Source organism: Prionailurus bengalensis, chromosome C1, assembly GCF_016509475.1.
Source record: "Prionailurus bengalensis isolate Pbe53 chromosome C1, Fcat_Pben_1.1_paternal_pri, whole genome shotgun sequence".
In the NCBI taxonomy this organism is placed as follows: domain Eukaryota; kingdom Metazoa; phylum Chordata; class Mammalia; order Carnivora; family Felidae; genus Prionailurus; species Prionailurus bengalensis.
This window is the reverse complement of record NC_057345.1, coordinates 25,514,186-25,542,012: the sequence shown is the minus strand read 5'-3', so window position 1 is coordinate 25,542,012 and position 27,827 is coordinate 25,514,186. Positions and strand designations below refer to the sequence as shown.

General features: G+C 42.0%; 1 protein-coding gene across 1 annotated transcript in view; it reads left to right on the top strand.

The window, feature by feature from the left end:
* Positions 1-27,827, top strand: part of CSMD2 (CUB and Sushi multiple domains 2) — a 543,771-nt gene that overhangs the window by 454,556 nt on the left and 61,388 nt on the right. Inside the window, 8 exon segments of the mRNA XM_043573327.1 lie at positions 200-313; positions 10,046-10,234; positions 13,137-13,283; positions 15,826-16,014; positions 21,681-21,866; positions 22,960-23,154; positions 24,830-25,003; positions 26,064-26,237. Of these exon segments, the coding sequence (XP_043429262.1) occupies positions 200-313; positions 10,046-10,234; positions 13,137-13,283; positions 15,826-16,014; positions 21,681-21,866; positions 22,960-23,154; positions 24,830-25,003; positions 26,064-26,237 (1,368 nt within the window).

Below are 27,827 nucleotides of genomic sequence, written 5' to 3'. Positions count from 1 at the left end.
ATTCTTAGGCTTAGCAAGGCTGAGCTGTGAGAAGTAGGCAGCAGTTTTCTGGGTCATTTGAGTGGAGTTAAGTGGTTATTTAAATCTGAACATAATGGAACCCATCACTGATTGCCTTGCCTAAAAGTGGGTTGAACTACTAAGGGATGCTCTGTCCAGACTTCTCCAGGGAACCCCTATATTGGTCTCTCTTTGGCAGGTGACATCGTACGCTACAGGTGCCTCCCTGGCTTCACCTTGGTAGGGAATGAAATCCTGACCTGCAAACTTGGAACTTACCTACAGTTTGAAGGACCACCCCCAATATGTGAAGGTAATTGCACGGAGCCATGCCTTTATGGATCTGGAGTTCCTCCAAAACATAGCCTTTGTCTTACTCTTCCCTATATTCCCAGTCCCTGCCCATAAAGTAAGAGGTCATTTGGTGAATGTCTGTTTGTTTGGATTAACGATTGCTCTAGAGAGATTCTCTGTCCTACTCTTAGGTCTGGGGCTACAAATTACCATAGTGGCCACTTGATCACTTCTATTTCTGTTTTCCTTTGTTCTAACTGGTATTCTCTGGAAACGGCATACTGATCATTGGAAGGAAGAGTTCTGGGACCTTGGGAAGAGGTGGGCTTGCACACCAACCTGGCCCTACTGGAGTGCAGATATGCTCAAGGTCCTGTGTGCTGAACTAGGCTACCAAGTTGTCTTCATTCTAGTGTGATGCCTTGACAGAAGACGAATGGCTTCATCAAGATATCCCAACTAAGACCAAAAACCATACTCTCCACTCACCAGACATCTGACCTAGGACAAGATACTTAACTGTCCTGTGCCTCAATTTTCTCATCTCTAAAATAAGGATAATGATATTACTTATGCCATGGACTTATTGTGTGGAATTCAATGGGTTAATGATGTAAAGCACGTTAGAACTATGTCTGGCACATAGTAACTGCCCAATACAGGCTATTAAATTCTTACTACTGCTTCTGGTACTATTGCTACCAAATAATATTTTAGTAGTCTATGAAGAAACAGGTCGGCTTCTCCCCCACTTCTCATAAGGCAAGAGTAGAGAGTCTGCAATATAGATTGTTAGTGAGAAAGAAAGAAGCCACAGCCCTAGAACTAGGCTGCCAATACATAAAGTCATTATCTATGAGTTGAGCTGACCTACCCATGTACCAAACAACCAGTCCCCAATAAAAGTGGGCTGTTGCTTTGATCTTGCTCCAGAACCTCCCTGATTTGCTCCAGACTTAGTTTCTCATCTCTGACTCTGTTTCTGTGTCTACATGGCTCCAGCCTTCTTGGCTTTACTCCTGTTCTCAGCCTCATACTTCCGTCTAGGACTTGATGTTGTACTTGGCTTCTCAAGATGTGACCCTTCACTGGCTTTTTCTTTTTTTTAACAATAGCAGCTTTATTGGGATATAATTCATGTACCATGTAATTCATCCATTTAAAGTGTATAGTTTGATGGTTTTTAGTATATTCAGAGCTTTGTAACCATCACAGAATTTCAGAAGATTTTCATCACCTCAAAATTAACCCTGGACCCCTCAGCAGTCAACTCCCATTTCTTTCCAGACCCTCCTTCCTGCAGTTCTAGACAACCGCCAATCTAGTTTATGTCTCTATGAAATTGACTATTTTAGATCTTTCATATAAGTACAATACTACAATAGGTAGTCTTTGTGACTGACTTCTTTCACTCAGCACAATGTGTTCAGGGTTCATTCATGTTGTAGCATGTGTCAGTGTACGTCATTTCTCTTTATTGCCGAATGACGTTCCGTTGTGTAGGTACTACATTTTGTTTATCCATTCATCAGTTGATGGACAGTTGGGATATTTCCACTTCTGGCAGTTATGAATAATGCTGCTGTGAACATTCATATACAGGTTTTTGTGTAAACATGGGTTGTCATTTCTCTTAGGTATATAGCTACCAGTGGAATTGCTGGGTCATATGGTGACTCTGTGTTTAACCTTTTGAGGAATGACCAGACTGTTTTCCACAGAGGCTGAATCTTTTTCCCGCCATCAGTATATAAGGTTGCCAACTGTTCCACATCTTCTCTGTTACTATTATCTGTCTTTTAAATTACAGCCATCCTTGTGGTATAAAGGGTGTCTATCTCATTGTGGTTTTGATTTGTATTTTCCTGATGACCAATGATGTTGAGCATTTTTTCATATGCTTACTTTCCATTTCTATATTCTCTTTGCAAAAATGCCTATTCAGATCCTTTGCCTATTTTAATTAGGTTATTTATCTTTTCATCATTGAGTTGTAGGAATTCTTTATATATTCTAGATACAAGTGCCTTATCAGATACGTGATTTGAAAATTTTTTCCCATTCTGTTGGTGTTTTTTTCACTTTCTTTTTATTTATTCAAAAAAATGTAATGCTTATTTTTTGAGAGAGAGAGAGAGAGTGTGTGTGTGTGTGTGTGTGTGTGTGTGTGAGCAGAGGAGGGCAGAGAGAGAGGGAGACACAGAATCCAAAGAAGTCCAGGCTCTGAGCTGAGCCTGGTGTGGTGCCAAACTCACAGGACGTGAGATCATAACCTGAGCCAAAGTCAGACACTTAACCGACTGAGCCGCCCAGGCACCCCAGTTTTTTCACTTTCTTGATAATGTTCTTTCAAGTACAAAAGGATTTTTGTGGGTTTTTTATTTTAATTTTTATTTATTTTGAGAGAGACAGAGAGAGAGAAAGTGCATTGGGAGGGGGGGGGCAGAGAGAGAGAGAAAGAGAGAGAAAATCCCAAGCAGACTCTGCACAGTGTGGAGCCCGATGCAAGGCTTGAACTCGTGAACTGTGAGATCATGACTTGAGCTGAAACTAAGTCAGACACTTAACTGACTGAGCCACGCAGGTCCCCCTCAAGTACAAAACTTTTTTAATTTTGATGATGTTCAATATATATTTTTTTTCCTTTGGCTGTTTGTGCTTTTCATGTCATATCTAAGGAAACGTTGCCTAATCCATGGAAGATTTACATCTATATTTTCTTCTAAGAGTTAATAGTTTTAGCTCTTAAATTCAGGTTTTTGATATGTTTTGAGTTAATTTTTATCTATAACATGAGGTAGGGGTCCAACTTCATTCTTTTGCATATGGATATCCAGTTGCTGTGACACCATTTATTGGGAAGACTATCCTTTCCCCCATTGAATTGTCTTGGCACTCTGTTGAAAATTAGTTGACTTACATAAATTTGGGGATTTATTTCTTGATCTTCAGTTCTATTATTTTTTTTCTGTAAGTCTATTCTTTTTTTTTAATTTAAATTCCAGTTAACATACAGTGTAATATTAATTTCAAGTATAGAATTTAATGATTGAACACTTCCATACATCACCTGGTGCTCATCACAAGTGCATTCCTTAATCCCCATCACCTACATAACCTATCCCCTCACTCACCTCCCCTCTGGCAACCATCAGTTTGTTCTCTGTAGTTAAGAGTCTGTTTCTCGGTTTGCCCTCTCTCTCTCTCTCTCTCTCTCTCTCTCTCTCTCTCTGTCTCTCTCTCTCTCTCTCTCTCTTTCCTTTTGCTCACTTGTTTCGTTTCTTAAAGTCCACATATGAGTGAAATCATATAGTGTTTGTCTTTCTCTAACTTACTTATTTCACTTAGCATAACACTCTCTAGCTCCGTCTATGTCATTGCAAATTGCAAGGTTTCATTCTTTTTTATGGCTGAGTATTATTCCACCATATATAGCTAGAGAGTGTTATGCTAACTGAAATAAGTCAGAGAAAGACAAACACTGTATGATTTCACTCATATGTGGAATATGAGTGTGAGATAGATAGATAGATAGATAGATGGCATCTTCCTGACTTGATCATCTTAGGCCAGCACTATACTCTCCTGATTACTGTAGCTTTGTAGTCTGTTTGAAATCAGGAAGTGGGAGTCCTTCAACTGTGTTCTTCTTTTGCATATTCTAGATCTGTTGAATTTCTAAATTAATTTTAGCACCAGCTTATCAAGATCTGTAAAGAAACCAGCTGGGATTTTTGTAGAGGTTTAATTGAATCCATACATCAGTCTAGGTAGTATTGCCATGTTAACAATATTAAATCTTCCAATCCATACACATAAGTTGTATTTCCATTCATAGTCCCTTCAATATATAATTTCCTTTTTTCTTTTGGCTTGTTCTACTCCTTTATACCTCAGCCATTGCCCTGTCCAATGATATCCTAGTCCCTTATGACAAGAATCAGACACTTTTCTATTATTTCAAAAGCATGCCTCTTTACCATGGCAATATAGAAAATTTGGTGAAATTAAAATCTAAAACATTACAGTGCAATTATAGAACATCAAGGAAGTTAAAGCCATCACAAAGAAAAGACACATCAGACTCAGCATTATTTGCATCACCAAAAGACAAAATGCAGCAGAAAAAAATAATTATAAACTCAAATTCCAGACCCAGCCAAGTTATCATTTAAGAGTGGGAATATATTAATGAAATCTTCAGGCAGACAAGGACTATGTAAAGTTACTGCTTACTAAAAGCATAATTAACAGATATACTTCAGTGCATTAGTCAGGATAGGTCAGGCATATGTTACATTAACAAGCAATCCCCACATCTCAGTGGCTTAACACAACAAAAGTTTATTTCTCCTTCAGGCAAAATTTGCTATAGTGCAGTGACTATAATGCTGGTGACTCAGTGATCCAGGCTTCTTGAATCTTGTGCTGCCATCTGAAAACTGGGCCTGCTCCTGGATCCTACAGTGCAACAGAGTAAGAGAGAATGAGAGTTGCTTAAGGGCTTTTCACGTCCTCAGCCCAAAGTGGCACACATTATTCTACTCACATCTCATTGACCAGAAATAAGCACATGGATGGAAAGTGAAGTTTTTTGTATGCTCAGGAAACAAAAATAAAACCTAATATTTGTAAAGACTGGAAATATCTACCACATTCATTAAGAAAAAAAATGAATACAGGGGTGCCTGGGTGGTTCAGTCGGTTAAATGTCCAACTTCAGCTCAGGTCATGATGTTGCAGTTCATGAATTCAAGCCCCGTGTCAGGCTCTGTGCTGACAGCTGAGAGCCTGGGGCCTGCTTCAGATTCTGTGTCTCCCTCTCTTTCTGCCCCTCCCCTGCTTGCTCTCTCTCTCTCTCTCTCTCTCTGTCAAAAATAAATAAATATTAAAAAAAGAAAAAAGTGAATACAGGTAATGATTCAGATGCAAAAAGTGACAATGAGCTAAGAAATCAGTAAAATAGGGTAATAATCTAAACAATACTGACTGTAGTAAACTTAAAAATACAAACACAACTGGACAGATAAATGACATTGGAGAATCTATTTAGAAGAAAGAAAAAGTGAGTTGAGGACCCTTGCTTGTTGAGGAGAAGCATAGATATTGATTAACCCTCTACATTAGTTAAAATACGTGTATTAAAAAGAAAGCTTAAATTTATAGGTCATTTTTTTAAAATTATGGATAACCATGGTATCTGTAAGTTCTAAATCCATAATCAAAAATAAAGATAATAAAGATAACTCCATTAATCCTATAGAAGCATTAAAGGAGAAAAAAATTATGGTAAACAGAAAACACAAAATAAGGTAGCAAAACTAAGTGTAAATATATGTGTAACTATAGTAAATATAACTGAATAAAACTGCTAATCCAAAGAGAGAGACTTCCAGATTAAGTAAAAAACAAGTTTAACTATAGGCTCTCCATAAACTTAGACTTGAATATCTTCATCTGCCTCCCTAAAGACATAGCTAGAAAGATCTCACTCATCCCTGTTATGAAACAAAACTTTGAAAAAATAGCAAGTACTAACCTCTAAAATCTTGTGTAGTAAAGATAATATTAGACAAAATAGAATTTAAGGCAAAAAGTTTTAAAATAAATAAAGAGGAAATTTCATGCTGATAAACATAATCTATCAAACATATATAGCAGTCATAAACTTCTGTGTACCTAACAACATGATATTGAAATATATCAAGGAAAAATTGACAGAATTATGGGGAAAAAAGGACAAATTCACAATTACAGTTGTAGATTTTCACACACCTCTTTGAATGACAGACCAAAAATAAGTAGGTACATATAATATTTGAATGATATAGTTATATCAGTAAGTTTTGCTGCATAAAAACCATGCCAACATTTAGAGGTTTTAAACAATAACCACTTATTTCTTGCAAAAGATGCAGTTTAAATATAAATACCAGATAGATTGAAGAAGTAGAAATGATATACATGCAAATGTTAAACATAAGAAACATAATTTCAGATAATACTGCCAGCAAGGAGTATTACCAGAAATAGAGAAATTGTATAATGACAAAAGAGTTCATTCCATTACAAAAGATATATATGTTATATGCATATGATAAAAGAGCTTCAAAAAATATGAAGGAAAACTGACAGAACTAAATGTGAAAAGTAAAGGCAAAGTATAGAATAAAAAAAGATATTAATGATACATATATTTTTGAAAGGACTTCTGTCTAGACTATGTAAAGAACTTCAGCAACTCAATAATAAGACAATCCAATAAAAATATGGACAAGAGACTTGACTAGACACTTTACAAAATAAGATGTATGAATAGCCAATAAGTATATGAAAAGATGCTAAACATCATTAGTCATCAGGAAAATGCAAATTAAAACCCTAATGAAATATTACTGCACACCCACTAGAATAGCTAAAACTTAAGACTGAAAATACCAAGTGTTGACAAGAATGTGGAGCAAGTGGAACTTTTATACATTGCTGGTTGGGATGTAATATTATACAGTCACTTTGGAAAATGGGTAATTTCTTTCAAAGTTAAACATATACCTGCCCTATTACCAAGCAATTATACTCCTAGTTATTTACCTAAGAGAAATGAAAACCCATATCCACAAAAAGACTTGTATATGAATTCCATAATAATCCAAAACTGGAACTAACCTAAATGTTCATTAATAATAAACAGAATGAATGAACAAAAAAATTGTTCTGTGATTGCTACAGAGCAATAAAAATAAATGAAGTAGTAATACACAAAACATCATGGATCGAATCTTAGAAACATAATGTTTAGCAAAAGAAACCAGGCACAAAAATAACAACATGTATGATTCCAATTGCATGAAATTCTAGTATAATCAAAACTAATCTGTTGTTATAGAAATAATATCAGTGATTTCCTGGAGCATGGGGCAGGTCATACTAATTAATTGCAGAGAGGCATGAGAGCAAGTTTCTGAGTGACAGAAAAAATCTATATCCTGATTATGGTATGGATTGTGGTTACACAGGCATATACATTTGCTAAAGCTCATTAAACCATGCGCCTAAGATCTGTGCATTTCATTGTACATAAATTATATTTCAAAAATTTTGAATTTTAAAAAATGAATGAGTTATAAAATGCAAAAACAGCCTTACTGATAAATAAAAAGAAGAGCCTGGAACAAAGAGCCACAAAATAATCAAACCATTAGGTAAATTAAACAGAGAGAGAAAGGAGGAATATAGAAAAATAAGAAAGGGAAAATGGACTATAACCATTGAAGCAAAAGAAAATTTTTTAATTATGATCTTGTACAAATCTTGTACAAATCTGTGCCGATAAATTAATGATATGAATGATTTTCTAGGAAGGTATAATTTGATAAAATTGACCCCAGTAGAGATATAAAGTTTATACTTTCCTAATTCTTTAAAAGAAATAGAGATCAGAGGAAACCCCATTAAAGACATCAAGACTAGATGGTTTCGTGGAAGAATACTACTAAACCTTCAAAGGCCAGACATCTTGAACATAAGGAGAAAGAAAAACTTATAAACACTAATGCCCAAATCTGATAATTGCACACAAAAAGGCAAACCTGTGGAACCAATCTCATTTGAGAGGGCGTGCCTGTTTCCCCTCAATGGAGGAGTTTCAAGTAGAAAGGTGAGAGCTTCCATTGTGTATATAAACCACAATTTCTTTATCCATTCATCAGTTGATGGACATTTAGGCTCTTTCCATAATTTGGCTATTGTTGAAAGTGCTGCTATAAACATTGGGGTACAAGTGCCCCTATGCATCCTGAGAAACTTAACAGAAGACCATGGGGGAGGGGAAGGAAAAAAAAAAAGAGAGGGAGAGAGCCAAAACATAAGAGACTCTTAAAAACTGAGAACAAGCTGAGGGTTGATGGGGGGTGGGAGGGAGGGGAGGGTGGGTGATGGGTATTGAGGAGGGCACCTGTTGGGATGAGCACTGGGTGTTGTATTGAAACCAATTTGACAATAAATTTCATATTAAAAAAAGAAAGAAAGAAGGAAAGGTGAGAGCTTCAAGAGCAGATCTGGTACCACCTGGACTGTACCACAAAGCCTAGGGGGAATTAAATATCAGCATACTTCCGTGACCTGTAGATATCAGGATAGTGAAATTGGAAGCATTTCAAAAGCAAGGCCGTTTTAGTCCAAGATGCCATTTTCTTTGCTTTCCCATTTACAAAATAAGAAGGAAGTTCTCCCAGGAGAAGCTAGTTAGTGCCTTCCAAAGCTCCCCCTTTCAGTAGCCTAGCTGGCTCAGTTGGTATAGCATGTGACGCTTGATCTGCAGGTCATGAGTTGGAGCCCCATGTTGGTTGTAGGGATTACTTAAAAAAAAAGGGGGGGGGGTGTTGCAACGCTACTCAAAGGAATCCCAGATGAGCTGTGTGAATTCTGGGCCATAGAAAGCATTTTGTTTGTTAGCCCAGACCCAGTGCTGATTAGAAAGCCTCATTTCTGTGAAGGCAGAAGGTTTGAAGGAAACAGAGGAAATGGGTGGAGAGTGAGTAGCTAAATCCCCTCCCCAGACAGCCTCATCTCAAATTGTAATCCAGGAATTAGTCCTTGGCCTTGCAGTTCCAGAAACTCTCCTTTGTCAGTGTCCTAGAATCCAGCACATTCAGGAAGCCTGTCTAAAGGCACATACACAGCAAAATACCAATTTCTCTGTTTGCAGTGATTGGGATAGTGATTGGGATACTTGCAGCTACTGCCCAGGGCATGTGTCTTTCAAGGTACTGAAGAAGTTGATTCAGTCCTCAAAACTTTACTGTGGAGTCCTCAGCCCAAGCAAATAGAGGTGGATCATCCTCAAATTTATTTCAAATAGGATTTAGTGACACTTCCCTGTACCCTCAGGAGAGAGCACCTCCCTGGTTTCCAGGATGTGCAGGGCTCCTCTGAACCAGAATCTTCTCTAGCCTCCCTGGTGACAGACACAAGAAACCCAATCTAGCCCCTCCAGCAACTCCTGTTCTAAGTTCTACATTGACTGTCTTCCTTAGGGTGACATATTTGTCTTTAGATATCTTAATACTACTAATCAAGCCATAGCCAAGCTCTGCTAGTTTCTTCTGTTCCTGGTGTAATTACCATCATCATCTCTACAATTTATGAAAGAACTATGTTGCATGCTTTAAGTATGTTATTTTCTATAATATTATATATATTATGTTAACTAATGTACAATTATATAATGTTGTATAATACAATAACCCTGTAAGGCAGGTGTTATCTTTCTGCATTGGAGGTGGAGAAGCTATTGCACAGAGAGAAAATAATTTGTTCAAGACCACATAGCTAGTAAGTGACAGTATAAATCCAGGTGTGTTTGACTCAAGATTCTATGTACTTACCTCTTCCCTGTACTCTTCTTTGTACAAATCAAACCCATTTACTAGATTAACTCTTGGATTTAAGGATGCCTTACTGTTGTTTCTGTATGTATGTATAATCCTCAGTTACTCCAAAGCCCATATCTGAGCTAGGATGTGATCCCAACAACTGGCCTCGCCTGAATCCCAGGAATATAGTACCCTTGACACAGAATCTGAGGTCCCCTCATGCCATGGTGCAGTATAATGATGGGTGTTGGGATCTTGTTTGAATGTGCTCAAATACTCTTGTTCCAGTGGTTGTCTTTTGTGACAGAGAAATGTGTTGGCCCCAGATCCATCTCCATCCCGTGTACCTGGTATTTCTCTTTCTTTCTTTCTCCAAGTGCACTGCCCAACGAATGAGCTTCTGACAGACTCCACGGGTGTGATCCTGAGTCAGAGCTACCCAGGAAGCTATCCCCAGTTCCAGACCTGCTCTTGGCTGGTGAGAGTGGAACCTGACTACAACATCTCCCTCACGGTGGAGTACTTTCTCAGTGAGAAGCAGTATGATGAATTTGAGATCTTTGATGGTAAGTCAGTCAAATGTTGAATAGTTCCCTGCTGCAGATAGCACAGACCTGCTTTAGAACCTGAGGGATCTGTGCCATTACCTCCGTATTAGAGCTTTCCAGAGGCTCCATGCAACATCTTTCTGTACCACAGAAATCCCAATACTTTGGTAGCTGCTGAATTGTATGGACATGGGGCAAAGCTGCTTGTATTGTAGGCTCATCCTGCTACAGAACCCTTTCCTACTTTAGCACCTCTTCAAAGCAAGTACCTTGAATGTCATTCAACAAATGGATCATAGCAGTATTCCCACATGAAGAATACGCTGCCTCTGAAACCCAAAGGAGGGGCCACCAAACACTGTGCTTCTTTCTTGGTAGTAGAAGGGAAAAGGTCACTTGCTCTTTAATTTGGAGAAAAAGTTTCAGCATGTCCTCAAACCACTGGGGAAATTTCACCCAACTCTTTGTAGGACTTATCTCTTACCCTCTGGAGCCATGTGTCTTACAAAAGCATCTACACTAATTGTCCCTTCTGGCTCATCAGAGGCAATTAATACAACATCATCATATAGAGAACCAATATGCTATATTCTGCAGAATGTCCAGATGGTCCACGTCTCTTCATACTATATTATGACAGTGATCAGTAGAATTAACAATGCTCTGGGGCAAGGCCATGAATGTATACTGTTGTCTATCTCATGTGAATGCAAATTGCTTATGATCCTCCTTTCTGATGGGTATGGAAAGAATGCATTGCTAGATAAATAACTTCATTTCATGCAACCAAGGCTGTGATCATCTGCTCTAATGAAGATACTACATCTGGTACGTCTACTGCAAACGAGGGCCACTACTTGGTTAAGTTGGTTCTGTGAGGTGGATCTGGGCCAGGATTTCATTTATTACCAACTCCAACCCCCAGACACCTCTACTCCAACAGAGGAGCCAGCGATAGTGCTTCGGGTCCCCTGGTATCAGCATTAATTCACGCTCTGTATCCAAAATGTTTGGAATACCTGGACATTCCCTTTTTTCCAGTATTCAGTTGCCTGAGGAAATAGCAGTAGGTCTTTAGGGGGAAGGACTGGCAGAATCACTACTATCTATAATTGATAACATTTTGTAGGGCCCTTTTTCATGGGGACCCAATCTCTCCTTCAGGCAAAGTGTTCTGGAATAAGAAATGGAACGTAGCTCAAGTCTCCAAACTGGATGAGGGATTGCAACTTTCCATTGGCGTCAGCTTTTCTCACCTTTTTGACTATATATCCACGATCTGTTTTGTTCATCTATTCATATATTGGGAGGCTGCCTGTCTACCTTGCCCTTAAGAATATCATGTTTTGGGGACACCTGGGTGGCTCAGTCAGTTGGACATCTGACTTCAGCTCAGGTCATGATCTCACTGCTCGTGAGTTTGAGCCCCACATTGGGCTCTGTGCTGACAGCTTGGAGCCTGGAGCCTGCTTCAGATTCTGTATCCGTCTCTCTGCCCCTCTCCTGCTCATGCTCTGTCTCTCTCTCGAATATAAAATAAAACATTAAAATTTTTTTTAAAAAAGGGGGGCCGCCTGAGTGGTGCAGTCGGTTAAGCATCCAACTCTTGATCTCAGCTCAGGTCATGATCTCACAGTTCAGGAGTTCGAGCCCCACGTCGTGCTCTGCACTGACAGCAGGGAGCCTGCTTGGGATTCCATCTTTCTCTCTCTCTCAGCCCCTCCCCTGCTCATGCTCTCTCCTGTCTCAAAATAAATAAACTTAAAATTAAAAAAAAAAAAAAGAATATCATGTTTTGTGAGACATCACCATAGATCATGCAGGGTAGGCCCTCCCAGCTACCATTCCAACCTTGCTGCACATTTTAGTAATTATGCAAGCCTCTGCCTGGCCCCTGTTTTCTACAATCTTCTCATCTCCATCAACACCAGGAAGCCCTATTCTATGGCAGCATCTCCTTCCATCAGTTTAGGCCAACAGAGGGTAGATAGGTGTTACTCAGGTTGTCGATGATGCTGGTGTTCACCCCCTCACCAGTGTGTTCCTCTTTGCTCTAGGAACTGGAGTATATTCCAGGGCTTCCTGAGAGACATGGTCAGCTAGTGGGTGTTCTGGTCTGATACAATAGACCTATTCTGGCAAGCCATTTCTCTGAGCCTTTTGACCCCTTCCTTCATGGTTTGTCACAGCAGTTCTGATGGCTCTATTTTGTTTAATGTGGTCCATTGCTTTTGCCAAGCTTCCAAGAGCCATCTCAGCAGCATATCAGAACCATCACTCAGGACTATTTCCAGGGCAATAAATCCTGTTCTGGATTATTGAGCTTTATACTCTGCCTCCCTTGAACCAACTGCCTTTAATGCACTCCCAGGCATTAAAGGTGGGGAAAAAGAAGAGGGAGGGCTTTCTGGAAGAGCCTTGGAAAGGATTATTGGGGAACAATGTTGTGTGTAACATTGAAACATGATGTTTGCATGTAGCTTTATTGCTATTTATTCATTTAGTACATACTTTTTCTATATGGCAAGCACTGAGCTATTTTTAGTATGCACATGAGAAGTAGGTGGCAAGGTGGAGGTTCCCAGTTTGCAAACCAGCTCTTGCATTAACCAGCTGCTTGACCTTGGCAAGTCTCAAGATGGCAGATAGATTTCATCTCTCCTGCCAACTCCTATAAATTGGTACTGATTTCCTGGAGCACTGCTTTAGGGCTCAGGAGGAAGGAGCACCCAGCACAGTGGCTGGGGATGCAGACAGAGGAGCGGAAGTAGACCATTGCACCGGCCCTGACCATCTGAGCCTAATGTCTTCTCTTGAGGAAGGGAAATGGCAGCTGGTTACATTTCAGGTATCGAATCAAGGTACCTAATCTCTAGCACCCATGCTAGTCTGTAATTCTGTGTCCCGTACTCTCACCCAGGTCCCTCAGGACAAAGTCCTCTGCTGAAAGCCCTCAGTGGGAATTACTCGGCTCCCCTGATCGTCACTAGCTCAAGCAACACTGTGTACCTGCGCTGGTCATCTGACCACGCCTACAACCGGAAGGGCTTTAAGATTCGGTATTCAGGTGAGTAAAACATAAGGACTCAGGAGAAGGGCTACAACCCCTGAGCCCTTGAAGTTGCTCACCCAAAACAGCCAAGTAAGCCATGGGCCACATCCTAGTCAATGGCAGAGATCCTACCCGGGGACTGGCAGCCTGTCTCCTCTGAACCTCTCTCACTACAGCTGCACAAATGTCCCTGGCCGTCTCCACCTCCCCTCTTTTGCCCTTTTCCCCACTTTAAACTCTTCCCTCTCTTCTTTTTGTACTTCCAGCCTATTATGTCTTTTGGATAAGTTTATTATATATCATCTGATAATGCCTATGAGGTGATCCCATCCCTAACACTGTTGAAACATTAATAAAAGTTCCTAAAAACTGAGAAACCCTAAGATGTGGGTCTCCACGTGGGAAATGTTAGGCAGCAAAGGATGGCCTATATTTTAAGTCCAGGAGGCTTTGTTCTGCTCTGCCAGCCAGAATCATAGGCAGAGGCAGGTCAGGGGCCAAGCCAGGCAGACGGCTGACCAGGGCCGCAATCTACAATGGAGCACAGAAATATCCCTGGAAATGTAATGAAATGGAGAAAATGGAATTTATCTGAACTCTTATGGTGATTACTGTCTCTGGTTGGAAAGAAAACTTGATAAGCAGCCTGATGCCCATTTCGAAGGGGAGTGGGTCCATGAACTTCTGGCTGGGCTCTGCAAGCCTGGAGGCAGAAATGAATTACTTGAGACCATGAGGAGTTCCACAGGTGTGGCTTCAGGAAAAAGCAAACCAGATGAAGCTGAGGAGAACCCAGAAGGAGAAGGTTCTTAACTGTCTTAGGGTCCATTTTCTCTGCAGACTGAACCCTAAATTCCTTTCCAGCCACACACACATGAGGAAGGGGCACTTCCTGACCCCCAAGGCCAGTGACCAGCTCTGTCACAAACCAGCCAAATGATTCCTAGACAAGTCACTGAACCTTTTCAGGCTTCAGTTTCCTTATGATGAAAAAGAAACCGTAAGGTCCCTGTCAGGTGAGGTTCAGGCCACTTCTTGGCAGTTCCCAGCAGCTGCTTACACAAAGGAAAATATAGCATGTAGTTAGCAATGCACTGTGATGGATGCTAACCTAGGAACTAAAAGCCATTAAGGAGTTGCCCTTTCCTTGATGTTCTTAAAGACCAATCACAAAAACAAAACAAAAGCAAAAAACAAACAAACAAAAAAGAGACCAAACCAAAGAGAGCAAACCAAACAAAAACCAAACAATCACATGTTTGGTCACAACTGAGTCAGTTGTAATTAGAATACTCACTCACAGAAAATGACTTAAGTACATGGTGAAACAATTAGTACTTCATGAAAATACAGTAGGCTTGTATACTTTGTACACACATCCGACACTATGATCAAGTGTATTTTATAACTGAGATTCCTATTCTTGACTGATGTAAACACATAGGTCCGATATACGCAGGACACAGGTGGCGAAGCAGGAGCAAGGAAGCACGTCTGGCCTAGAAGGGCGGTATTTAAAACACCATTTTCACCAGCAGAGGGATGTGGACCTCAAATATGAGACCAGAGGACCTCACCATGGGGTGGCTGTAGTAAGGGCCTTGGCACCTTCATCCTCCTGTGTCCCGTGCCTGCCTGGGAGACCTGGCCAGAGACTCTTAGAGCAAACAGAGGTACACGTTCCGAGTGTTCCTCTGGCCACCCTCATTCCCCGCCTCACAGAACTTCCTCTGTGGATCACTGGCAGGAGTCTTTATGGTCAGCACCCTGAGGCCAGGATTTTTGACTATTTTCTTCACAGTGGTTTTCCCTGTACTTAGAACATCACCTGGCACATAATAGGTGCTCCACGTCTGTTTGTCAAATAAGTGAATGAAATCCCAGTTGAAGCCATGAAGGGGCTTCACTGAAGGGGAAACAGGACCGTGGATTTCATGTCCTGGATTGCCACGGCTCCCTCTCCCCCAACCCCCTACAACAGGAAGGAGAAGGACCATTTATTGAGCACCAAGTCCCCTGCACTGGGCTGGGGACTTTACAAACACAAACCCGTTTGAATTGTCCAAAAACCTGTGAGGCAGGCGTCTCAAATCCCAAAACATAGGTGAGGAAAGTGGAATTCAAAGAGCTTCAGTGATCTCTTTGTCTCAAGTCACAGAGCTAGAAAGGTCAGATACAGGACTCCAGAGTCCACACCCCTGCAGTCACACTCTTCTGGAACCAACCCCACTGGGGTCTATCTCCTGTGCCTCTTTGGGAGCTGACAGGATTTGAGAGCCTGAGCTCAGCTGCAAGATCAGTACTGCCTCCGGGTCACAAACGGGACCCAGGGCTTCATGGTTTTTTCTCTTCTTTTCTTTTCTTTGGCTTTACTACACTGGCCATTTCTCAATATCAACCACTCAGATCTTCCTATATAGCAGTGGGCCTGGCAGTGGCAGAGACAAGGAGATTGGTGAGGGAGAGGAAAGGGGAACAAAAGGGGCGGCACGTGCAGGAAAGAGCACATCTATCTTCTGCTTGCACGTGGTCCCCTGAGCCTCTTCTTGTTGTTCAGCTCCCTACTGCAGCCTGCCCAGGGCTCCACTCCATGGCTTCCTTCTGGGCCAGACCAGCACCCAGCCCGGAGGCTCCATCCACTTTGGCTGCAACGCCGGCTACCGCTTGGTGGGACACAGCATGGCCATTTGTACCCGGCACCCCCAGGGCTACTACCTGTGGAGTGAAGCCATTCCTCTCTGTCAAGGTGAGGAGTACCTTGGAAAGGGGGTGCCCAGTGGCTCCGATCCTTCTCACATCACTTGGGTTTGTCCCAGGACCCATCACTTCCAAATATGGGTTTCCTCATTGATAATTCATTCTTTCAGCGAACATATATTGAGGGTCCATAATATCTCGAGCCCTGGGGATATACATATGCATAAAACAGTCTCAGGGTGTTCAGAACAATAAGGGAGAAGATACGTAGCCACATAAATGCAAAATGGCAGGGGAAGGAAGTGCTGTATCAGTAGTACAAACAGCATTGTGGGAGCCCAGAGGTCAGATGGGACCTACCTCCCTCTGGACAGCTAGGGAGGACTCCGAGAAGAGAGGATGTTTGGGCTTGGGCTTCTAGAGCCGGTGGGGGTTGGGGCCAGGCATTAGCAAGGAAAATATTCTAGGCAACAGCAAGAGCATTTGCAAAACCAGGAACCTGGAGAGAGATCAATCACAAGATATGCAGAGCAACTTGGGCTGCCTGAAGCAGTAGGTCGGAGGAGGTGAGGGACAGAGGGAACCAGGGTGGAACAGCGACCATCACCATGTTCATTGTCAGCAGTCAAGCCCATGATATGTATCAGGTAGTCTGGCACATATGAAAGGCCTGCATTGCCTTTCATAATTGATGGGATTTGTTTTCCCTTAAAGCAATATAATTCAGACTAGAGATCGGGGGAAAAAAACTATGGATAATGCAAAGCGTTGCTGAAGGGGAGGTGGGTGGGGGGACGGGTTAAATGGGTGATGGGGATGATGGAGGGCACATGTGATGAGCACTGGGTGTTGCATGTAAGCGATGAATTACTAAATCCTACACCTGTAACTAATATTATATTACATATGTGAACCCACTGGAATTTAAATAAAAACTTGGCAGCAAAAAAAAAAATGACCTATAATCCCATCAGCTGAGATCACTGTGTAACATTTCAGCACATTTCCTTTGATCTTTTATATGTTGTTTACAAAAATGGCATCCTCAGTGCACAAAGCTCTTGATATTTTCTTAGCATCTGTCACGTAATTAAATACAATTCCTCATCATTATTTCCCATGGTCGTGTAGCATCACGGAAAAACTGTCATTTATTAAGTATCATCCTCTTGTTGGTCATTTGAATTCCTGTATTGTTTGCTACTGTGAACAGTGCTGCTGTTAAAATCCTTAGAATCCCATCATTGTGAGCATCCATATTTATTTCTTAAAATAAATTCCCAGAAATGAGATTGTTGAACCATTACATGTGCAGAATCTGCAGCTTTTGACATTTACTGCTCTCCAGAATGTTTGTCTTCGCTTCCACCAGCATGGGAAAGTTGTCTTTTCTGCCATAGTCTCAATATTATGTACTGCCTTAAAAAAAAAAAAAAAGAAAAGAAAAACTTTGCCCATCATACTGACAAAAACAGGAAATCACACTGATGTTTGATTTTCCCGTGCTGTGGTTCCTAGTGTGGTGGCGTACTTTTTAGGGATCTGTCATCTCTGACCCTCTTGCCTGTGCCTGAGCTTTCTCAAACAGTGTGTTCCCAGAGAATGGACTGTCCACAAATGGCAAATGTCATTTGGCTTTGGTCTCCATGTCTCCAGCCTTTCTTCTGAAGCTGCGGTTGGAACCTACCATGCCTCTCATATCTGTTTTCTTTTGCCACTTCCCCAAACTAAACCTCTCTAGGCTTCTGTGTACTCATCCCCATACTACTTTGTACCTGGCCCCATCCCCAGGCTTTCCACTGATGCCCTTCCACTCAGCCATTCCCCCTGAGCTCTCTGGAATCCTGGTTTCATGGCCAACCAGCATATACCTTTGGCCACTACCCAGAGGGCCGTCTTCGCTCTCCTCTCACAGAGACTAGCTCTCTTCTGAGAACACAGATTCTGGGGGCCTTTTAAGCACAGGGTGTTAATCCCCCATTCTCCACATAACCCAGGACCAGGAAAGGCCTGGCATTCTTCCAAACCATGACTTTCCACCAACAAATATATCTCATTAGAAATCCTGTGCCTTCTAATTAGCTTTCTCTCTCCTTCCCCAGGCCATTCTTTCCCTACGTAGTCTCTCCCTGAGAGATCGCATTCCACCACCAGCTTCCAATACTTGGCAATTCTGTCCCCACCTCTCCTACCCACAGGAAGTGTTCCTCCTACCTCAGAGTTTGTGGACCGTGTTTTGGCATGGAGATCAGGTCTCAGACTAGGAAGTTATCCTCTGTCATCTTAGTTATCCACAAGGGAAGAGCCGGACCGCAAGCCATGAGAAGCAGCCGCCATCTACCTCCTTCACCTGCTGTCTCCAGACTGCCTGACTCCTCATGCAGAATATCAGTGGGGATCCAAGTATTTCTTCACAAAAAGTTCAAGGAAGCAGAGCAGTTGATCACAATTTGACTAACCTAGTACCACCAAAGGAGTTTAAAGTCTTGCTGTTTAGGCATTAAAAGAGCATCAGGGCACCTGGGTGGCTCAGCTGGTTAAGTGTCCGACTCTTAATTTTGGCTCAGGTCATGATTTCATGGTTTGTGAGTTCGAGCCCCACATTGGGCTCTGTGTTGACAGTGTGGGGCCTGCTCAGCATGCTCTCTCTGCCCCTCCCCCATGCGTGCACGCACGCGCACAGTCTCTCTCTCTCTCTCTCTCAAAGTAAATAAACAAAAAAAGAGCTTCATATTCAAGTGCTCCTTATTTCTTCATTCCTCATGTTCTCCTCAGTTCCTCCTAATTTACTCATTCCTTCTGTTTTCCAGTCTTTGAAGCCTTCCATCTTGATATCCCAATCCCCCTCTCTCTGGACAATGCATCCTTCCCCATATCATAGTGAAACCCTGGCCCTGTATCTCTTATTGGTTCTAGTAGCACCGAGTATCACTATTGGCCAATGTGGATGGGACCTTCCTCTACTTGACTTTTTCTGGGTCTGAATGAGGGAGGTCTGAGCTCTAGACTAGTTACAGAGGTGGGGATGGATGAGGAACAACAGTGGGTACTCTGATTAACTCCCCTCCATCTGTACTAACTCCTGAACTATCAAAGGGCAAACATAGTTTGTAAGTATTGATTTCTTTCAAAGACCACACAAGCTACTCCTACCTCAGTAATGTGTGTTCCTCCAACAAACGTAGTGTTGACCCTACTCCTTATAAAACAATGACCACAGCCATGTTGCTGCACACCTTTGTCTCCTGAGCCATCACCTTGAAATTCATTTCTTTGTCCTCTTGTGTTAGCACTATCATTTTTATATCCCATATCTTACCCCTTCTTGGTTTGCACCCTCTTTCTGATAGAGTGTAGCCTTAAGTAAATTCCTCGTAAAGGGTTCTTGAGAAGGAAATTCTCTGAGTCTTTAAATGTCTGAAAATATCTTTATTTTTGCCCTCACATATGCATGGTAGGTTGACCAGGCAAAATTCTCGGTTCCAAATCACTTCCTTCAGAAGAGCATTCCATTTGGACATACATTGCTGCTGATAGGAAGTATCATGATTCTGATTCTCATTCCTTCTCAGGGATGTCCTGTTTTTTTCTCTCTCTGGGAACTTGGAGGAACTTGTCTTTTGTCTTCTGAAATTCCATGATGATGTATCTAAGAATGGGTCTCTTTGCATCCTTTTGTCTCCCTTTCAATCTGAAGACTTGCATCTCTCCAGCTGTGGGAAATTTTCATCTGTGACAGTTCCACCCCTCTACTTTCTCTGATCTCTCTTTCTGGAATTCTGACCTGTTGGATGTTGGGCCTCCTGCACATTGACCTCCTGTGTTTTCAGTCCCCTTTTCTCATTTTCAGGTTGTCTGTTTGGTCTATATGCTGGGAAATTTCCTTTACTTTTAATCTCCAGCCTTTCTATTTAATACTTATTTTATCATATTTTTTAATTATTTTTTATTTTTTTATTTGAGAGAGAGAGAGAGAGAAAGTGAATGGGAGAGGGGCAGAGGGAGAGAGAGAGAGAGAGAGAGAGAGAGAGAGAGAGAGAGAGAGAATCTCAAGCAGGCTCCACTCAGCATGGAGCCCAAAGTGGGGCCCAATCCCATGATTCTGAGATCATGACTTGAGCTGAAATCAAGAGTCAGACACTCAACCATCTGAGCCACCGAGGCACCCCGACAATCACATTTTTAATTTAAGAGAGCTTTCCCTTGTTTTTGTTGTTGTTGTTGTTGTTGTTCCCTTTTCAAAGCACTCTGTTCTCATTATATGAATACAGTATGCCACCTTGACTTCTCAAGACACTGCTAATCAAAAGTTTAAAGATTATGTATCGTCTATTTCCTGAACTGTGTCTGTTTCCTAAAGGAGAAGTCTATTTCCTTTTTTTTCTATTTTTTTAACTTGTTTTATGTTTGTTTGGTTTTTTTATTTACATCCAAATTAGTTAGCATATAGTGCAACAATGATTTCAGGAGTAGATTCCTTAGTGCCCCTTACCCATTTAGCCCATCCCCCCTCCCACAACCCTCCAGTAACCCTCAGTTTGTTCTCCATATTTATGAGTCTCTTCTGTTTGGTCCCCCTCCCTGTTTTTATATGATTTTTGTTTCCCTTCCCTTATGTTCATCTGTTTTGTCTCTTAAAGTACTCATATGAGTGAAGTCATATGATTTTTGTCTTTCTTTGACTAATTTCACTTAGCATAATACCCTCCAGTTCTGTCCACATAGTTGCAAATGGCAAGATTTCATTCTTTTTGATTGCCGAGTAATACTCCATTGTATATAGATACCACATCTTCTTTATCCATTCATCCATCGATGGACATTTCGGTTCTTTCCATACTTTGGCTATTGTTGATAGTGCTTCTATAAACATGGGGGTGCATGTGCCCCTTCGAAACAGCACACCTGTATCCTTTGGATAAATGCCTGGTAGTGCAACTGCTAGGTTGTAGGGTAGTTCTGTTTTTAGTTTTTTGAGGAACCTCCATACTGTTTTCCAGAGTGGCTGCACCAGCTTGCATTCCCACTTTTTTTCTATTTTTAATCTTATCTTTATGTCTTTCATACTACTGGTTTTCTTCACATATATAGTGATCCTTGATTATTCATATTTTAAAGGAAAGTCTAGATTAATTTTTCCAGGTAGCAGATGTGGGCTACCTTTGTTGCGATTATATACAGATATCGTTACCCACTAGGTCTCTCACATGAATAAGAAGTTAAACTGAGTATGCAGTAGAGATGAGCAGGCAAAGGGGCAGATTTTAGGCTAAGAGCCCTTATATCCTCGAATTAAAAGAACTTTACTCTGGGATACCAACTCACACCTTAGCAGCCCTGATTCTTTCAAGGGAGTTCCTATTTTTTTCCTCTAGGAGGAAAGACAACCTTCTCTCCTTTATGTGGGGAACAGATGCCTGAATGCCTCTTCACTGGTTTTGTGGGAAAGGATGGAGGAGAACTGGTCTCACCTGCAGCTTCTCAGCTCCACTTCATTCTCAGCACACTTCTATCTACAATCCATCTTCCGAAGTTTTTTTTTAAGTCTCCTCTGCTGCTGATCCTCCCATTTTGCTTTTTGTTATAGGCTCTTCTGCTTTACCAGTCTTTACTGTAATTTTATTAGGGCCTTGGGGGAGAGGAAAGATTAAAATATGTTCTCAGAATACCATCTTGAACCAGACATGCTCATGTTATTTTTTTTCTCTTTGCTAGCTCTTTCCTGCGGGCTTCCTGAGGCCCCTAAGAATGGAATGGTGTTTGGCAAAGAGTACACAGTGGGGACCAAGGCTGTGTACAGCTGCAGCGAAGGCTACCACCTCCAGGCAGGTGCCGAGGCCACAACAGAGTGTCTGGAGACAGGCCTTTGGAGCAACCACAATGTCCCCCCACAGTGTGTCCGTGAGTCCTTGGGCAGTGGAGGTGGGCATAAGGAGGGGCTGGGTATGCAGCTGAAGAGATTCCTGCAAGGAGTGAGCTAAAAACCCCATAATGAGAGGAGCGCCTGGGTGGCTCAGTCAGTTAAGCATCCAACTCTCAATTTCGGCTCAGGTCATGATCTCACAGTTCGTGAGTTCGAGCCCTGCGGTGGGATCTGCACTGACAGTGCAGAGCCTGATTGGGATTCTCTTTCTCCGTCTCTCTCTTCCCCTCTCTTGCTCACTCTCCATTTCTCTCTCTCAAAATAAATAAATAAACATTTTTAAAAAAAATAATAAAAAAAAAGCAGGTACATGGAGACTGGGGATTCAGGGAGCAGAGACAGGTGGATAATGTCATCTGCCAAGTTGGGCTTCCATTTGGCATTGCTCTCAAAACATTGATAGAACATTGCACCCTGAGATGGTTCCATAAACCCTCACAGAATTTAGGAATAACTTGCTCCAGTTCCTTTTAGAAGGAAAAACTAGCAGAATAGTTGCACAAGTGTCCTTTTATCACAAAACCCTAAAATGTCAGAGGTACAGTTCAACTTTAAGGCTGGAGTCACAAACTGGCAGCCTACTAGGTCATATCAAGTCTGAAGATACAAGCTTTTGCACTTTGGTTTGATTTTGTTTCTTTGGCCTGTGGTGTGCTTTATGGAATTTTTCATTGCTTCCCAACATTTTAAAGTTGGGAGAGTTTACATAAAAATCCATAATTCTAGCTTCTGGTGAAAAATGAAGACCTGGCCAAAGAGAACTTACAAGTTTCACATGTAATAATATGTACTGACTAACCTCCACCCACCACCAGAATTAGTTTTTGTTTTTTTCGGTGGGTGGGGGGGGGGGTGGTTTGGATCTGCCCATCCCAGTTTCCTGCATTCCCCACCCAGCCCATTTCATTCATTTAACAAACCTGCCTGGCAGCTGAAAATTCTTGAATTCATCATTACTGCATTACAGTCTCCCAGTCTCCAGTTCTGGAGTCTTGCCAGTGTCGTCCATAATTAATTAATTAGTTAGTTAATTAATTAATCAGTCTTCCTCCCTGCCCCTTGTCTCCCCAGCTGTGACCTGTCCCGATGTCAGCAGCATCAGCGTGGAACATGGCCGATGGAGGCTCATCTTTGAGACACAGTACCAGTTCCAGGCCCAGCTGATGCTCATCTGTGACCCTGGCTACTACTACACTGGCCAAAGGGTCATCCGCTGTCAGGCCAATGGCAAATGGAGCCTTGGGAACTCTATGCCCACCTGCCAAAGTAAGCCCAGGATGGGATGGTGGGCAAGTTGGCCCAGTGCCTCCTACTTGAACTAGACCATACATGGGAAAGGGGAGAAAGGAGGTATCACAAGGGATTGCAATGTACCTCTTTTTGAACTCTCATCTAGAGTGTGGAGCTGGGGAGCTGCCTACTCCTTTAAGGAAGTACTTCTCAGCATCTTATTAAAAAGCTCCCTTTGTTCAGGAGAGCATCCACTAATTCACATATTCAACATTCACGCCAGGTATTATAGAAGTATGAAGATAAAAGGTTGTGACACCTACCGAAAAGAAGCTTATGGTCTGCTGGAGTGGCAGACAAAGTAAGGAAGCAATGCTTATGGGGTGTGAAAGACCCGTAACGGGAATGTGTATAGGAGGAATGGGTATAGCACAAGGGGCAGGCACCTAAGTGTGTCTGCCTTTCCTTCTGCATTGTTAGTTGTGTTTGTTGGTTTCTTCAAGACAGTTTCCAAGGTCAGGGTCCCTGGGGAAGCAACTCTGAGACAGAGGTTTATTATGGAGTACTCTTAGGATTACTGCCATCTTGTGTAAGGGAAGGGGAGGAAGAAGCCCTGGGAAGATGGTGAAGTTGAGCTCTGATGCACTATCAGTGAAGCCCTCAGCTGACCCCACAGGGAGCTCTGAAGCTGGGATGGTCCTTCAGAACTGCCACAAGTTGGAGCAAGAGGCCTTTATGCCTACACAGTGACCAAACTTGGGGTACAGGATGGCCCAGGAAGAGGGCGTTATCTAGATGGGAGGACTCTGCAGCCAAGGCTGTCTGAAGAGGGCTAGTAGCTGAGGGTCATTTACCAGCAGCTGGGGAAAGAAGTCCTTTGGTCCTAAGTGGGGGTCTAAGTGGCCCACCACAACACCCACTACAATAGGGATAGACTCATAATATTTACGTAATCAATACAGATGTGATAGAGGAGGTAGGTGTTTGTAACAGGGTAAAAGGAAATAGCTTGTCATTGAGCAGTAGAAAGTTTGTGATTGGGTGGGAGAAGGAGTGATATCCTCCCTACACTGATGATTCAAGTCACTGTTGTCTTTATGTATCCAAGTTTAGACCCCACCATGGACTATAACCATGTGTGTGACAGAGCAGAAGTCACAAGGGTCTTAACAGCTTTATCACCATGAAGGATTTCACATTCAGTGTAGTCTTGGCCATCGGGCCTCATCTCACATGCCAGCCAGTGGCCATCTCCGGTGCCCTATTGAGAAGGAATAGGAGGCTTCTGCTGCACTCAGCAGAAAGGACAAGGGATTGATTGGTAGTGTCTGCCCTGGACACCAAGGACACCACAGAATCTCTGCCTCTAGTGTAGTGGTTCCTAACCAGGGTACATATCTGAACTGCCTGAAGAGTTTTTCTTAAAAATGCACAGGCCTGGACCTTATCTCTATAGATTGTGAGACGTAGGTCCAGAGTATAGCCTGGGCATTTTAAAATCTCCTCAGGTGTTTCTGGCCACACTTCCAGTTGAGAATCACTGCTCCAACTGTAACATCACGCAAGTCACTGCCATGTCTCACATTCGGCTCATGAGTCCCAATAAAGTTAAACAGGTCTCATCTTTGTCATTATTCCTACTACTCAGAAGCAGCCCGTGTCCCTCCCCTTCATGCTGGCTTTTCAGAGTACTTTGTGATTTCTTTTTCAGTCATCTCCTGTGGAGAGCTTCCCATCCCACCCAGTGGGCACCGCATTGGAACACTGTCTGTCTATGGGGCGACGGCCATCTTCTCCTGCAATTCTGGATACACGCTGGTGGGCTCCAGGGTGCGGGAGTGCATGGCAAATGGGCTCTGGAGTGGCTCTGAAGTTCGCTGCCTTGGTGAGTGACCTCCCCAGATCTATCCGCCTCATTTTTCTCTCCTCAAGGCAGATTAGAGCTTTCTAAAGCTGATTGTAGTCTTTGAACAGCATCATTCTACCTATGGACTAAAATGCGTAATCCAACACCAGCTATTGGGCATGCCCCATGACTAAAACCCTGAACTTACTTCTCTTGGGGCACCCAAAAGAATGGGAAGAATTTCAAGTCTGATAAGACAAAGTTATATAGTAAGCAAATGACAAAAGCACAAAAACAACCTGGCTTACAAAGGACAAAGTTATGGTTTCCCCCACGGCTAATGCATTCTCTACCAAACCTTAGATTCTAAGGTTTTCTCTCCTCTCAATTCTTTCTTGGAAACCTCAAGTCCAAAGGAGAGTCTCAGCTACACAGACCTGACAGCATAGATTTGAATGTCTGTTCCAGACTGAACAGTGCTGCCCTCCCACTGTCTCAGGCTTCTTGTTAGGGATACAGTCATGAGTTATTTCCATACAGATTCAAAGAATACCAGTGGAAATTCTAGGAATATACTCTACCCAAACCCCACTCAATAAAAGTAACCCACCTAGGTTAAGTTGTCTGTGTCTCTTGCCACTCAAGGAGAAGGAAAGGTGGGTTTAGCCAAATCACCTGTTTGTGCATAGTCATTTCCAACTCAACTCAGCTGGGCTTTGACTGCTTTAATGTAGACCAGGTGCCCTCCATTCAGTAGATGTTCAGTCAATGCTACCTGATGAAAAAAAGAGGGAGACGACCCCAAAGGCAGGGAACAGTGATCATTTCTAACCCACAGACAGATACAGAAACTACAGTTCAGAGATGGATGGCCTTCTGGGATTCAACCTTGGGATCTGGGGATGCCATTTCTGTCATGCTAGGATTCCTAAAGCTATTCCTGGATAGCTACTCTCAGAAGGAGGTGGAGAAAATAATGGGTGGCTGGGTCCTTAGTCCTCTTCCTCACCATCCATGTCTCCCCAACCCTGACCCAATCCCTACTCATCTTATATAAGCTCCTCTTCAATTTACACTCTTTCCTCATCTCCCACCAAAGCCGGACACTGTGGGACCCCTGAGCCCATCGTCAATGGACATATCAACGGGGAGAACTACAGCTACCGGGGCAGCGTGGTGTACCAGTGCAATGCCGGCTTCCGCCTGATCGGCATGTCGGTGCGCATCTGCCAGCAGGATCATCACTGGTCGGGCAAGACCCCTTTCTGTGTGCGTAAGTATGTTATCCACTCTCCCTAGTCCCGGGCTCAGACTCAACGTGGACTTTCTCCCTTGTCCTCTTGATTAGGTTAGCTGGAGGTTTTGCACACTTGGTTACTTTTTTTCAAAGACCCAATCATTACATCTCTTGTTTTCAGTTTTCTGTATCATTAATTATTGCTTTTGTCTTCACCATTACCCTCCTTGTGGTTTCCTTTGGTTAACTTGTTTGTTCATTTTCTAGCTTTTGAGTAGCAAATCCAATTCATTTATTGTCATTCTTTCCGGTTTTTACTGTTATTGATGTAAGTGCTTAAGGTTATAAAATTTCTTCCAATAACTGCTCTAATCAGATCCCATAAGTTATAATAATTAATGTTTGATTGCTGTTTAGAAATTCTATACTTTGGGTTATAAATTAATTTCTTCTTTCACTGAAAAAATTTTTAATAGTTGTTTTCTTTTAATTTCCAGGCAGAAGGGACTTTTTATTTTTATTTTGTTATTCATTTCTAATATTACTGCACTGTGTGTAATATTTCTACTTCATTGAATTTATCGATGCTCTCTTTATGGCCTAATATTTGATCAACTGTTATGAATGTTTCATGTGCATTTAAGAAGAAAGGGAATTAGGATATAAAGCTCTGTATATAGTCATAAGGTGTGCCTTGATTATGTTGTCTGTACCTTACTGACTTTTGTCCACTTGACCTGTTTTGTTCCAAGAGGTGTGTCTCAAAGTTTTCTATTTTTAGTGGTCTTCTATCTTTTCTTGCATTTCCTGTAGTTTCTGCTACATAAAGGTAGTTGCTATGTTATTTGGTACATGCTCATTCAGAACTATTATATCTATGCAAACTGTGATTTTAGCCTTTAAAATGTCTTCTGTCACTTTTAATAATTTGTAGTTCGACTGGCACTGGGCCTGATATAGGGCCTACAAGCCCTTCTTTCATCCTTTTTCCATTTGCCTGGTACACTTTGAGCCATCCCTGTATTTTAGCCTTTCTGAATCTTGTACACAGCAGAGAGTTGGGCCTTACCTTGTGAGCCCATTTGAAAACCATTTCCTTTAATAAGTTAGTTATACTCATTCACATATATTGCTGTGACTTACATGCTTGGTCTTATATCTGTCGGGTTTTATGTAACTATTGAGGGTAAGATATACTCAGGAATTTCTTTCTCTATATGATGTTTTCCTTACTCACCACCACCCCCCCCCCATTTCTTTTGGTATTTAGGGAAGTTTGTAGGTTTTTATGCCCATTTCCTGTAGTCAGTGCACTGACATACCAGGATCCTTTTTCAGTTTGTTCACATTTACAATAGACTTTCTCTAGATCAATATCAGGCCATTCCCTGCTCCTCTCTTCTCTTTTCCGAACAGTCTTGCTTTCCACAAAGGCTTGCAACAGAAGCATGAGACACATTTTGCCTGGGTGGCATATTTGTTTTTCCACTTACACATACTTTAAAGTTTATAGCATTCTCTGTCTTTTGGTTATGCTGCAGGCCTGAGCTTTCTACAGTTTTATTCGTTCTTCTTGTTAATCTGCATTTTCCTCGTTTTTTGGATGTAGATGACCACCATTCTTCT